A 15,876-nucleotide genomic window follows, 5' to 3' on the forward strand; every position below is an offset into this window, starting at 1 on the left:
TTTTTAAACCGAATAATAACTAGCTATAAAAAAGACAACACCTTTTTTGTTTAATTTTTATCGTAAAGTAAATGGGTTGCGTAAATTCCAAAATTAAATTCAACTAATGGATATCCATTTGTTCTAAATTTCATAATTAGAATGAAGATGAACGTTTAGCGTCTAATTTGTGCGGAGACAAAAGGTGTTGGTCGCAATTAGTGGAATGGCCGCTGAGAACAAAGCGAAGTGGCTTCTGCAGAGGCTCAGGGAGGGCTTTTTCTTTACTTCCAAATGAGCAAACTACAGTCGCTAGTAGGGAATTGTTGTTGAATGAAGGGCGCGCGTGTGTATTGTTCTTTTGGCATGGTTTGGAAAGCACTTGAGGCCCGTTGTTCTAATCAAGATGACGTAAGGGGTGAATGTTTGTATATCCGTTTTGTTCCTGGCGTCGCTATTGTTTTTTTTATATTGTTGTGGAGAATTGCCTTGTTTAAGTTGTTTGTTAAATTTTGAATAACTTTATCTTTGCTTCTTGACTAATTTGAAAGGCTTTCATCTTCCCGGAATTAATATGCGTGTATCACTCAGTAATAATGTAGCTTGCAAATGACAAAAGAACTTTTGAAATAGTTTCAGTAATTTTTAAATCTTTATTATATTGGTATAGAAAAGTGATGATCAAAGCAAGGTGTGTCACTAATTTACATATCTTAGAGTTATTCCAGCTTGTAGTTTTTGCTTCTGATTGAACTCTGTAGAGATTGCACGTTTTAATTTTATTGTTGTGTGCCAGCAGTAAACAAAACTGATTCGTACTTTATAAATAAGCTGGTTTAGTGTTTTTTTTTAATTAAAATACTTTAAAACATTGTACATTTTTTGCGGCAGCGTGTTATCAATTTCAAAAAATAATTTATTATAGAAAACGCTCAAAATGATGTAGACAGTGTTTAGTCGAACGCTTGTATCAATAACGTGTTAGCAATCAGCTTTGTGGCAGCGCTACAGGATAGCTTGTTTGAATAACTAAAATGCAGGCAAGCGAAATTGGATTCCGTTAAACGTATGCTGATAAACATATGTATAACTACATATGGCTCGATGCAATCGCGATGCTAAAATGGGAGGAAAATACAATTTTATTGCGAACTGAAGCGCTGGATAAATGTATTTATCTGAACTTGCAACGGAACTTTAAATGCGTTAGCAAATTTTAGGTAAAAGCGTCTAAAAGCCGTCTCACGTAATTTTATTACTTTTGATACACCTATCCTTTTTACGTCAGCAGATACTCCAGTCAAACATTATCGTATTAAACGTTTATGTAATTTGGGTAATATGATTTATTAATAGCAAAAATGCGCGTGTGGTTATTTGCCGCTCATAAATTTCATTATTCAACAGTGAACGAATAAAATCAATATATTAGGTACTAATTAAGTGATAAATTACAAAAGAATTTCATTCATCTTTTTAGATAGACATGCCACCTTAAATACAAGAATTAAGTTATGCTTGTAACGATCAATTATAAAAATAATTGTTATTTACAAAGTTCTTCATAATGTAACGTAAAACAAAGTTAATATATCGAATGAGTATTAATCCAGACGTTTTCCCGGAAACCTTTTATTGCAAATGTTAGCAACTTGAATCGTCACACGCGAATAATAGCGCGGTAATTCGTTTTTGATGTCTGTCGCGTATACGGCGGGCGGCGAGCTAATCAAAATATATTGCCGCGCACTTTATTTCGTGCGGGCGCTTGTGGGTAGCGACGACGGCAACGCGAGTGCAGCACGTTTTGTTCTCCCTTTACACAATGCTTAGGTGCTATATATTATATGAACATTATTACCTTGTTAACGAGACGGATATTTAACACAGTCTACCACAAAGATTCAAAACATATATGGAGTAAGCGTAGTTGAAACTTCACTAGAGATATTTTCACATAATCATCACTTACACTATCTGTTGAAAACCACGAAACCACATTTCAATACAATTAATCGTATGTAAATTAATTGTCAATAGGTGTCATTAATATTTGAATGTTTGTTTTATTTTAAGCTGGAGGTTATAATAATTTTGTAAAATGTCAATACAGACTTGAAGTGGCGTAAGAAAGTTGACAACTGATAGACTACTTGTCGGAGAAATTACCGGTATAAAATGTTGTTCACTATGCCTAGTCTATTATATTTTTTAAATGTCTTTGGTCTGTATAGTAGGCATTATGTGATATCAAGTGTGATAATTGAATTTATCAATTTAAAAGAGTTGAACTACTTAATTTAAATTAGAAAAGCTAAATAAAATGTGTGTCGCGTAGTTATTAAAGTAGTACGCATTATAAATGAAGATAAGTTAGAGAATGTAATATCACTACGTAATTTTATATCTAACTTCATGCATAAAAGTGTAACTTTAACCTCAATTAAAAGTTTAACTATAAATCAATCGGCGACGGAAAATGTTGCCGTGACGTCGGTTGAAAATGCACCCTAACGGCCTGCCGTAGTTCACTACCGTAGGTTATTTTTGCGCAGACGTAGCTGCCGCGATTGCAGCGCCATGCGCTTTCGACGCGAAACTTTTGACAGGCGGCTAAAATGGCCGTGCGATCACGCGATCTGGCGCGCTGAATTTACTACGCAAGTATTACGATAAAGTATTTTCATTAACACCGGTGCGTCGAACTATGTTATAATATTTTTATATAAACTTTTTGTATTATAAAGTTCGTGTGAGAGGTAAAAATGGCGCTTCACCTCGAAACGACGTTGCAGCGAAAGTTAAACTTCAAGATGACCACGGTAAGTGCATACCGGCCGCTTCGGCGCATATCGATCGGCCGCCACGACCGCGTGGCGGAACATATGTTTGCTACGGCGCGATGGCGTAGCACTGTAACTTCGTCGTAGTTTTCAACTACTACTTCCGCGCTGCTATTACCGGCTTCATAACAACAATATTACGTGCCGAATGCGAGCTATCGCCCTACTGTTTATTTTCCTCGAGTGCTCACAGAAAGTAAATAAACACTTGTAGATGTACACTCAACCAGCGGTGTATTAGAGTGAAGTTAGTATCGACGACTTGCTCGGTACACTTTGACATTTCTTATTATTCAACGTCACGAGTAGGCGTACAGCTGAGATCATATGATTGTAGTATTTAAAGGTTAACGAATACGTGACGTCGTAAAATATGAACACGACTCTTTACAGTTAACGAACGGTTTTTATTCCGGTGAACTTTTAAAGCGTTTTAAACTTTTATTTTGTGATTTTGAATAACAATAATTATTGTAAATTAAGATCCTAACTATTCGCGTTTTACTTTAGTCTTTCGTTTGTATTTAGCAAATATATTTTAGTTGTTATTCTATATCCTTTGTTTTAATTATTTTACGAATGTAGTGGAAACAATTTACCTGTATTAGTAATTCCATTTATTTTACCTCAGTTATAAATGACAATAAAACGAACACTGTTGACCTGCGCTTGCGCAATATTGTAATGCAGTCGCACATTTTGTATGGTGTCTAGATTTTTAACTTCTCTTAAAATATCAAGATGTATTATGGACCTATACTACATAGGTATATAACAGTTATATGCATATTTTCCACATGCATAGAAATGTCAACGCTGTATAACATTTTTCCATTGTTAATCGTAACGAGAAAGTTTTCAACAAGCGCGGAAATGTAACACTCGACATTTCCAACGTAAACTACGATACATGTAAAATAAAAAAAGTTATTCTATTAACATAATTGGTATACATAGTTATTGTTTCTTTGGCTTAAGCTGCAATACCTGTCTAGGTTTACTCTATTCAGGGGAAATGACAATAGTGTTCCCATATTAATAGGTATTTTTATAAAAAAAATTGTACATTGGTAACAAATTGTTATTTTTTTAATACATTTTTGAATTATAAAGACGGGTAGATGATTACATTGTTTCGTCATTCCACATAATATGAGAAATAGTTAAAATCACAAGGGACATAAATAATTTGCAGAAACAATAATTCATCTGGTCTACTTGATGTAACGTCATATTTTGCCACAAGTGGTGGCTCTTGTACAAAGTAGACAGACGGCGAGCTGCGGTATTTTCATTAAATAGAAATTCTACGTGTTGATTTTATGGCGAAAGCGGTTGTAAAATCCTTAATCTCTTTTAATAGGATTTTACTATTCGACACCAGCGACGGTTTCGACACGTTTTTATTGTTTTTGATTTGAAAGCTCGATGTGCCAGCGTACTCAAGTGAATTCAGATGGAAGGGTTGAATTAAATACAGTCATTATCTTGAAAGGTTTACTTACGTCTAATGAACGTAGCGGTTTATAATGTACTAGCAGTTGCCCGTGACTTTGTTTGCGTGATATTAAAATAAAAACACTTTCTAGTAGTAAATATAAGCGTAGGTTACTGAGTGACAATGTAGGTTCCGAACAATGAAACTATTTTTCAAATCGGTTCAATAGTTTCTGAGTTTCATATTCAATGCAAGGAAACAAGTTTAAGTAATAGGTAGTCTAAACTAACACTTACTAACAAACATATGTATGAGCCTTCTTATTACTTAACCGCCTTGAATGAGATTACGAAATTAACTTACAATCCTTAACTATACCATAAAGAATTGACGACTGTTAACAATAGAACTCAACGGAATACGTAAGTAAAACTTAATAATCAGAGGCATGAAATTCGCGATTCGCTCGCAACGCTCCAACGTCGCTTGCTCGTTCCTCTCAAGCCGATTACTCGCAGGCCTCTTAGCGACGGTACTTACCACTTGTTTGTTGTTCTTAATGAGCAACGCCAGCCAACTTTGGCCTGTTCTCGCCTCAATTAAGACTAAAAACATGACTGGGCCAACGTCTCTTTTCTTGATACCCTTGACGCTCATGAGACTCGAGTGAAGTCAACTCGGAAATTAAACTTTTGTGTTAAATGTAAGAACTCTGGTTCTTATCGATTACGTACATTACGTAAGTTGACACATTTAGATTCAATATAGATCGATTGAATTAGTTTATAAAGGACTCGCTGTTCCCGAGCGGCTTCATCCGAATGAAATTATGAAAATATTATTTTACTAGCTTTAGCTCACGACTCCGGCAAAAAAACAATAATAAGTAGCCTCGCAACCCCCGTGGCCTGCAGTGCTCAGGACACGCATTTCAGAGTCCCCCCTGAAGGACCCTGAGCGGCCTCCCCGCTGGACCGGCGTCGCGGCACAGGCCAGCCGGCGGGGCAACCGGCGTGACCTGTGCGCTAAGCCGGTCATGGTTCCTCTTAGCTTCATGCTGGGTTACCAAGCCACGGCTACTAGGGCCCCAACGGCACGACAAGGCGGGAACCGTCGGTGGGATGATCGCTGACATCCTACTCCTACGCCACAAAGTAGTGTGTGTTTACGCTTTATTATATTAGTATAGAGTAGCTGTTGTTGGCCCGCGTGAAATTAAACAATAATAAAATATATAGCCTATGTTACTCACAGATAAATGACATTTCAGATTGTTAGGGAATTTTAAAATCGACCCGGTAGTTTTTATGTGAATCAAATACATACAAAAATACATATATTTCCTGCTCATAATTTTAGTATAGATATATGAACCTTCTAAGTCCGAATGAACGTGGATAGCTATAAAGATAAAGAAAGACGAAATGAAACTATGATGGATAGCGTAAGATGGGAATATATGTATTCAGATATGACGACTGATGAGACTGCAAAACAACATAACGTACTCAGTCCTGTAATAACGTCTAATTTTTTTTTATTTACTTATTGGAACTAACTGTTAATACAGTACCACTAATATATAGTATGCTATTTGTGTTGGAATTCTTAGGTCTTTGTCCGGCTACACGTGCGAGTCACAAGTCACCACACCCAATCATCTAACGGTACTAACTCATCGCAGTTAATCAAACGATAGTTTTGAATACAACAATCTACAAATGGACAGTAAAAATACTCGTTTTGAAAATGTTTTTTGTAATCTAAACAAATTGACTCTAAGTTTTAATTCAATATTACTCTAAAAATATATTTATTGTAATTTCTGGATCCATTTATGATTTTTATTTTGCATAATATCCAGCGTTTGCTTTTCAGTGTTAAAGTAGCTTCCTAATAGTAAAGAATTTTTGATGTTTACCCAGAAGTTTTTAAGTTTACAAATTACATACAAAAACATCTTTCGTTTTTAAAATAAAAGTATAAATTTAGACAAATAGGTTTTCGACATGAAACTAAAAGAAAACTGGTTCATTACTTAGTTTTACTGCTTGAAACAATTTGTACGCATTTAAATTTTCCTATGTCCCATTTGTTCGATTTATACTTTGTGCAAGATAAAAGGGTTATAAAAATTTTGCCCCGAGTCATATATGAAGGTAATATTTAAAAGTATCGAGTCGTGATATTGAAGCATCAGTCTACGTAAGTTTTCAATTTATAAGATATTTTATTTTATGCAAGAAAGGCACGCCGTGATACAGAATACTATCGGCGAATATAATAGGAAATGTTCCGTTTCTATGCATTTTGGTGTTAAAAGCGAATGAAGTTGAAAACAACCTTATATGTCGCTAGCGTTAAATCTGTGGAGTAGTCAAATATAATTTGATTGAAACTGACAATATGAAATTCAAGAGTTTTTGATAAGGTTGCATGCGTTAGGTTTTCGACCGACTCGGCTATAGTATTGAAATGAAAATTATTTGCTATGATTACTTAATACATAAACATCGTAACATATTGAAAGTTCATTGTACAAATGGCACGTGTTAGATCGAACGCGGTGCGATGTGCCAACAATTAATATACCTATCTGAATTCGACTATAAATAGATTATTATGTTGGTATCTGTCGGGTCGGCTGTTGAACCGCGAGGCTCCGGAGGGAGGTGCGTCCCTTACAATCAAGACCAGTCTATTTTCATTGCCGTCCTGTCTATTGTTAAATTCTATTTAACGTCAATTCTGATGTTAACAATTCTTGTATGGACGGATGTATATCTATGTATTTTTTAAACTTATGATACGTGTATTTTTCACAACTTTTACTGCTAAGGCACCAGAACGTCTCCACCTCTTTGTATAGATGATTTGACCATTAAAAATACATCGAGATGTACCTCCAGAAATTAGAAATTTTAGAGAGATATTAATAAAGGTACGAGTTTAATCGCTCTCGCATCTTCTCTAAAAAAACTCAGTAATGTTTTATAAAAGTAATATTAAATACCGCGCATATTCTCGACTTAATTTCTATATTTCATATGTTTGTACGGTGTCGGGGAAGGTGGCGCGGCGGCGTATTTTAGCGGAGGTAAATTCAAAAGGACTACAAAGAGTCGTAGACTAGTCACGTTCTATACGGCCAGACAGACATGCCAGCAGAGCCGTATTCATTTACGAAAAATATTACTTTAACTGTATATGAGGACTACGATTGTATATCTTATATTATTCTTTGTAGTTGATATTATATAGAAACAACTGCCAAGTTAACGGTTCGACCGAATTAGAAATGCAAGTTGTGTGTTCTTCCCGGTTAAGACGATCAATTGTGCATTGATTTTATAGTTATCAATATATCTTATATCTTTTTTTAAAACAACTCTCTATTCTTCCAATTGGTCATTCTACTCTTATTATGAAAGAGGTCATAATAGTACATTTGTACAAATACAAGCGAAAGTCACAGACTAAACATTTTATCAGTATATTTAAGTTATTTTACACTAGAAGGCAATGTAAATGCAACATCTAGCTGCACTACATTTATTAAAGTGCACTATAATTAGTACAACTTACAGAAATTAACGTGATAGGAGAAATTCATATTTCACTCTCGGAGGGAAGAAATTACCGCTTTGAGAAATATTATGACATTTTTTTTAATGTTTTAATCTAAAGCTCTTGGGATATTACATTTAAAAGTTAAAAAGGATAATTATTATAAAATTCAATATTATAAATGTGATTTTTTTCGTTGAATTATAATAATAAAATGATTGTTTATAAAGTCTAAAAGAGAGATTACAATTTTTAGGTCTTCTTTATTTTACTTTAAAACCAACTAAGTAAGGTTTTTTTAGTAATCGTAATTTCTAGAAAAGAAAAATTCGCTTAAGGAAGAATTATCTTGGTATATTTAACTCGGTAAAACAGAAGCGTTATTCGCATTAAATTCTTAGAAATGCGTGAATTTAATTTAGCGTACGTGTTTCGTTCGCTCAATGGGCAGAAAATCGAGGGTAGTGCTAACAATTTGACTACGGCCTACGTTCCCGTCGTGCATGACTTCACACATACGTAATACGAATAATTAAAAGCTTTTCTCGGAAGAAAAGCTCCAAAGAAAGTAGGCGTCGTGAAAATAACATTCCTTTGGCGCCGGTTATACTGCACATATTAAATTTTTTCGTCTTAAAAATCTCTTTTAACAGATTATAGAGGAGCTTTCTGTTAGTGCTTATTTTTGACGAGTCAGAATTAAAGTAACTAAATTTTTTAGCCTTTACCAGTATTATGAGACTACCTACTGTGGTTTTACAAAATTACTATCTATTAACTATTTCTCAGATTGGCAATAGTGAATATAAAAACCAGCTATACGTTCCCACTATGGTGCTCGTAGCCTATCCTAAGTTAGGGGTGACTAGGCGATAGTTAACCACGCTAGCCTACTAAGGGTTGGACTTCACACCTATCTTTGAATTTCTTCGCAGATGCAGGATGCATCACAATGTTTTCTTTTACCGAAAGAACGTCGGGTAAATTATGTACAAATGAAATTCGAAAATCATATTGGTATATGGCGGGATCCGAAACCAAGACCTGTAGATTCCAAGTTAAGTGCTTAAACCCCTGAGCCACCGATGCTCGATTATAATAGTGGATATATTTAAATAATATTTCAATTCATAGTGTACTGTGAACGCAGCGCCGGAGAAATTAATTACAAAACGTGTGAAAGTAGTAAAAAGGAGCGGTAATCGTGTCGGCGGCACTCGAGCTCTCAACTGAAGGGCGCTTGTTTGTTTTTGAAATTACTTCACGAGTACTTTCCCTCTGTGGCTTTGTTTAACTTTCTGATGAAGATTTTGTTTTTCATACTTAACGATTAAGATTCGTACAAGTGTTATGGAAATGGTAATTATAAAAATGTCTTACATATTTGTGGTTGGAATTCAATCGTTTTATTGAGAAATATGTACGATGTCAGTGCTAAGTCATGTAAAAGGAAACTTGGACTGTTAACTTCAATAATTGTTTACATCAACAAGCAAGCGTCACAACGTTAGAAATCGTGTTCAATGATCTTTATCGACTAACTCAATTTTCCCTAGTTAATTTTCCACCTACTGAACTGTGTGGAAACTACAAATCGTGACGTCATAAACATCCGATCCACTGAAATCGAATAAGTACAATACAAGCGCAACAACAGCTTGCCCTTAACCTTTGCAGTACGTGGGTGTAGAGCGGGCTGGGGTCGAGGGAAGGCTGGCGGGCGCGGGGTTCGCGGCGCGGGGGAGGGGCACCTGCCTCCAGCGCTGTTTAACGAGATCTCACTAAATACTCTATTGTATCCTATGTTCCGTTTGTACGTTTCATATCGGATAGTTTACGTTGAAACTGAAGCCTGCGCAGATTGCAAATTGAATTTAAACACGACAGCCTTGAGTCGAAAGTGCATTAGCGAGCGCAAATTAATTCGCAACAATTGCATTGTGCTCGTATAATTTAATAAAACTGTTTAACATTTCACACTCAATAGGGCGTCTGGTTCTTTGTGTTATTTCGCAAAATGGAAGCAATGTCTCAAATATGACACTTGGATATTTAATATACGCGTCAGAGAAATCCAATCTCCAATAGAAGAAATATATTTTTCATAATGTTTTAATAGAATGTATTATTGTGGAACATGTAAGTATATGTATTAAGAATTATATCTGTCTCATTCGGAGTGGTTTTATAGTTAGTTAAGCAACCTCTAAAGATTTATCTAAATCTATTACTAAATCTACGCTAAGGGACTGTATATAAGTCAATGTTGTCTAAGTTCAATTAAAGAATATTATACTTTTTAATTGATGTTATGGCCTTCTTTTGAGGTAAGAAAGTTTAAATTTCGGCGCATTCGATTATAAGAATGATAATGTAATCATGTTCATTTGAATTATGGTATAAAATATATACTTTCCAATAACAAAATCTCGTAAGACTAAGTAGCATCGGCGAAAGAAATTTCGAGAAAAGATTTTACTCGAGCAATAAAAAGATGTTAAATGGCTTTGGCGTAAGCCCTTAAAATTAGAAAAAAAAAAGTAAAAACAAGGAGAGAAGCAATTTAAAAGTGTTCGAACTCCGTTGACAGGCCCCGATCCCTTGACACCGCGCGGAATGAATTGCCAGTTATCAAAACGGAAACAGAAAAATAGCTTTGATGCGACCATCATTCAACCCAAACCATTTAAATGATAACATCGCGCTTGCTTCTTAGTTACATTCGTATTACATAACTATTTATATCTTATTTACAATTGTGCAAAAATATGAGGTTTTGTAACAATAATCATTTTACAAAACCAAGAAAAAGTTAACTTGTGATAATACATAAGAAATATTATCTCTCCATTTTAACTTTGTTGCCATAAATGTATTTTACATTAATTAATGTCGTTAATTCATGTTTTGCTTGAAAGAAAGGTATTTGATAATTATTTATTCATGATAAGAATAATTTATAAGGAACTACTCGAAAGTAGATTTTAATATAAAGTGCAATTATTGGCAAAGGAATTGCGACGTAAGAAATTTCTTCCGCCAGAGAAACCACATTCTAAAGAGCCTCTTTTTACCTTTTCTTAAATATTCTTTATAAAAATCTTCGTTCCTATTTTATAATATAAAATTTTAATATAACTCGAGCTAGTAATTCAACTTCGTGGAACGTTTAAAAACTGGCCGGCTATAATGCGGACTGAAAATAAAATAAAGAGGCGGTGAGGCTCCGATCTGCCTTCTGGGGAGCATTGATTGCGCCCCGACCAATCTTACCATAGCTTTGTAGTTGAATAAAAAGTCGCTTGGTAAAATGCCAGCATGATGAAAAGAATAGTCGTTTCGGCATAGTGAAATATTATGAGAGCTGTAGGGCCATCGTACACGGTATTCCATTTTCAATTCCATATTAGACGGAGATTTCTATGAATTTACGACGCTTTAAAAATTGTATCACGTATTTTAAAGTGAAATATCTATGGCTATTGAAATAGGCACGCTCGAATAGCTAATGGCAGAAATAACTTATAAAGGATTGTAATATTTCAATTACAGTGCTCTATAGTTCTACTAAAGTTTGTTCAGATCTATTGTCGATACATATTTTATGATACGAAATTGAAGTTACCCTTCGCACTGCCTTAAACTAATAACTTCTATCAGTTTAGTCATATCTTAGGGGAGATTAGTAGGCCTGTTTGCCCATTCGTCCAGGGTACCGACCTAGGACTATCACACTGGTTAAAATTATTGCTTAAAGAAAACTCGAATCTCAAGGCTAAGAAGTGTTTATTACATACAGAAATATCTGACGTTTGAATAAGAAAAGTTGATGTGTGTAATGCGAATGATTTGGCGTATGGTTATTTATATTTGTTTGCGAAAGGCGCCGGCGAGGGCGCGCGTCTCGTCGGCGACCCAGTGCCAGGGTCAAGGATCCCAGCGCGTGTACGTACCATTGTGCACTTGTATGTACGATGATAAACGCTGACGCACGCTATCATCGCAGATAATAATTAATAACGCATTTGTTTCCTTTATTAATAGTCCCTGCAGTCATTTGTTTTAGAGAAATATATTCATAGTGAAGTAACTAATTATGCTAGGGTTATCACTGCAAAGATTTTTATGCAAAATTTTCATATGAAAATGTAAATTTATGTATTATAACAAAAAAGTCGTAGGTTCTGAACACCCACGAGGTCCACGGCTAGAAAATCTTACTATAACAAGAAATTATAATAAGTTTTTAATTAAAATTAATTTGATATTTTAAAATTTTCTTATTTTGTAGTTTAATTATATTTTTCATTACGTGAAAAACAGTCATTGCAATACTGTGTCTAGGTGTAAAAACACTGTCAACAGAGTGATAAAAAATTTACATTAAAACAAAAGATTTGCAGACAAATTAAATGCATTAGTATGTAAATTGAATCCACAACTGAAATAGCGTTAAATAAAAGTGTTGGAATACAATAACTGCTTTTTAAATGTTCTGAGAACGAGAGCTGCATACTTAGATGCCGAGTATTGTAGAAAGTTTCATGTAGTTTCAAAAACTGATATTATCAAAGTTTTATCCATTCTTCTTTAAAAAATATATATATTTTCATCAAGTTGATTAATGTAAACTTCAATTTTAGAATAATTTACTTTACATTTTTACTAAATGATTGAAAAATACAAATGTTTTTTTTCGCACAATATCCCCACGAGCCGCAGTTTACTTAGAAAAATGAGTTTATCTAACTATCTAATAAGGTATTTTAAAAGATCCTTATTCTTTAGTATATTCGAATAATTCAAACTATAATAAAGTATTTGAAGAGCGCTTAAAGTTCTGAACATATTTCCTTTGTTGGGTCAATCTAGGCAAGCATTTTTGCGGAGCATTCTATCTTAAGCTTTTGATATGGTACAATGGCTGCGAAGGTTGTATAAGGCTGCATGTAAAACCACGTCGAGAGGTGCTCACATCGATACTGCGAAGTGTATTTCAATCTTCAACGTACAAGTTACGTGTTATAAATAGAAGCGCTTTATCTTCAAAACTTTAACGTATGGCAAAGCAATTTATTCTTTATAAAATCCTTGAAGAAATACAGTTAATATACTCTAAAAGTGCAATAGCTTGAAGTGATGTCGCAACGCCTACTGAATATTTTCAGCAAATTTACATGATGAAAAAAAATACATCAGTGAAATTTACAATTAAAAAAATATAGCTTAATACTTACATAACATATTTTTAGTTTGGACTTGAGGTATTGTAAAGTTATATTATTCTTTCTTATTTCTTTCATTTTAAACCTATCCATATATCCTATACATGAAGAGTATTGCGTTTAATACCGATTAGACACCCGTCGTGTATTTTGCTATCGAAATGATACTTTTAATGAAGTTTATGCGCAGTAACAGATAATATAGAAATACGTATAGTTTATATTGGTATTGCAGTGTGACTATAAGTGATGGCGGCGGTGCAGCTAAACAAAACACGAGTTTTCACAAATATGTTCGTACGCCGGTCGATGTACAACTTACATGCCGACCACATTCAAATTTCACTTTATTTATTTCAATTAAAAATGACCAACTGTTTTCACATGTCCCTCGGTAAAAATTAGTAATTTACATTTAACAAAAATATTAAAATAAAAGACCTTTAAAAATGCTATCATTAACAGTGACGATGTCCTACGTGACCTATGTTGTTTCCTGGAGTATTATTGTAGGGTGTAACTGGATAGGGTTATACCAAAAATGAGATATAACTTAGTATGACGCATAACGAAAACTACGTTTCAAACTAGTTTCGTGATAATGTCCTAACGAACCTCTTGTTCAGCGACAAGATCTAATACGATATATTAGTTGACTATGCAGTTAATTTTTTAAACATTTAATAATTTCTATTAAGAGGATGAAATACAGAATCTTATGAGGAAAAACATACTTAATATTAATTCTTCGAACGGCAACTATAGCACGCATCGTTAGAGAGCAAGATCGAATTACGATTTATTCGTGACGGTGTGACATGATGCCGCTGAGGGGTGCGAACGATTACCGCTTCAAAACGATACTGACGGATCCCACTGATTCATAAGAAGTTAAAGAAGTTTTTGAAAAGCTTTTCTTTTCACTTTTGATCCTCTTCCGAGTTAGCGGGAGATTTTCTAACAGTCTCAGATGGATTTGGTGAATCAAAGTTACGATTTTAAAATTTTGTTAGAGTATAAAAGTTTTGATACCAGTCAATCTATGGTCTTATGGAATTTAAAATTTATGAAACCATTGAAATGATTAAATTTGTATTTTAAATATAGTTTGAACAACATGGAATTGATTAATAGGTATTACGACAGAATGAGTAGCAAATAAGTTACTAAGCTTCTAAATAAATGACAATGAAACAATTTAAGTCTCCTGAATACATTATTGGCCTGAGCAAGTGCCGTGACTATCAGAATAAAAATAAAATAAACTAGGATTATCTATAGGTTTTGTAGAGTATGTAATCTAGGTTGATAAACAGCAATTAATTCCAGAAAGAAATTATAATCGAAGTTTAGTACTTTTAATGAAAAACGGACTGTTTAAATTATTTTTATACCTTACAATGCATCTATTGTCAACTTATTTTACAGTATAAGAACAAATGCGACTATAACGTAGAAGATTAATCCTCTTGACAGTGTACAAAGAACAAAAACTTTGTACAGTTTACTTATAGACATTTGTGCAGCCCTAAAAATAAAAGAAAAATAAATGTAGATAGTGGTGAACAAAACACGTTATACGTTTTTTATTGTAGTTTGTTTTCGTCTTGTCGGTCGCGAGCAATTCGCTCCTCCTCGAACAAAAGTTACGGCTAAGAGATACCCTCTTTTACACGATCTTGTAGTTTTCTCCTTTATTTTTTAGCAACGTATAATCCTCACTTCGGAGAATAGAAAACCCGCTTTCTGTTCACGGCCCTTTTATTGAATTCCATACTTGTTCGGAAATGTTTGTAGTGTACACTAACTAGATTCCTGAAATACTTCGTACTAACTGAAGGTTTGTCGATGTGGTATTTCACAATTGGTGCCTTCGTTTTATATACTTTTTTAACTTAATGGAAACAATACTTCAATTAAATTTATTACATTAGTTATTATAAAAATGATCCGAAATTGAAAATTGATGTCACATTTTGATTTTGTCTAAATGTCTCAAAGTGTACTAATACATTTTTTTCGGTAACGCTTTTATCTTATAAAAGAAAACTCAATATAAAACTTTAAATGCTGTTCATTCTTACGCGAGCTGAGATTAAAAACTTTTTGCTGGTTTGTAACAAGAGAAAAAAATGAAGTAAGATTCCATGACATATGAAGCGGGTCGAGTTGAACAAGAAATTACGCTCACTTTATGCTACATCCGCGTCCAGTGTAGGAAGGAAAGTCCTTGCGAGTGGCATTGCGGTGGATGCATTGTGCGCCGCGTCTCGCCCGCCACCGTGTCGCAAGACACGACCGATAAGCGATTCTTGTTTATACAATATCCTACACGTCACGTAGGACCATTGACTGATAGGATATGTAGAAAAAACAAGCTTTTGTTTGCACGTTTTAATATGTGCTGATTAGAAATGCAATATCAGTAAGTGTATTACCAACATGCAAAACTAATCTTTATTTTAATTAATTTTATAACTTTTGCTAATTATAATAAGTGATTTAAAATTTGGCAATTGTTTTCTTGCATTCTAAGATCAAAATAAACCTAATTACTACTAAAAATGTGTCTACTGTTTTCTATTAATTTAGCGAAATCGTAAACATGTTCTAACAGTGTACACTCTCCGCTATTGTCCTTAACTTGGACAGTCGCCTAAATTCTATTTGCACACGTAAGCGGGTCTTTATTCCCGCCGGGCACACGCAGATGCAAACACAAAACATTTGAAGAAATCTATTTTTGCAAAGTTTTAATGTTCGAAATATTATATTTGGTCTTACACCACACATGTAGATGAAATTATTTCTTTTATTAAAATTA

The 15,876-nt window shown here is 34.1% G+C and overlaps 1 protein-coding gene across 4 annotated transcripts in view; it reads left to right on the forward strand.

The window, feature by feature from the left end:
- The first annotated feature begins 2,729 nt into the window (after positions 1-2,729).
- Positions 2,730-15,876, forward strand: part of LOC106108522 (protein alan shepard) — a 110,981-nt gene continuing 97,834 nt past the window's right edge. For all 4 annotated transcript variants that reach the window (XM_013289701.1, XM_013289706.1, XM_013289703.1 and 1 more), the window contains exon 1: positions 2,730-2,801. In XM_013289701.1, coding sequence (XP_013145155.1) covers positions 2,745-2,801 — 57 coding nt within the window. In that variant the 5' untranslated portion in view covers positions 2,730-2,744. The remainder of the gene's footprint in view (positions 2,802-15,876) is intronic.

The sequence above is a fragment of the Papilio polytes genome, unplaced genomic scaffold, assembly GCF_000836215.1.
Source record: "Papilio polytes unplaced genomic scaffold, Ppol_1.0 DF821511.1, whole genome shotgun sequence".
In the NCBI taxonomy this organism is placed as follows: domain Eukaryota; kingdom Metazoa; phylum Arthropoda; class Insecta; order Lepidoptera; family Papilionidae; genus Papilio; species Papilio polytes.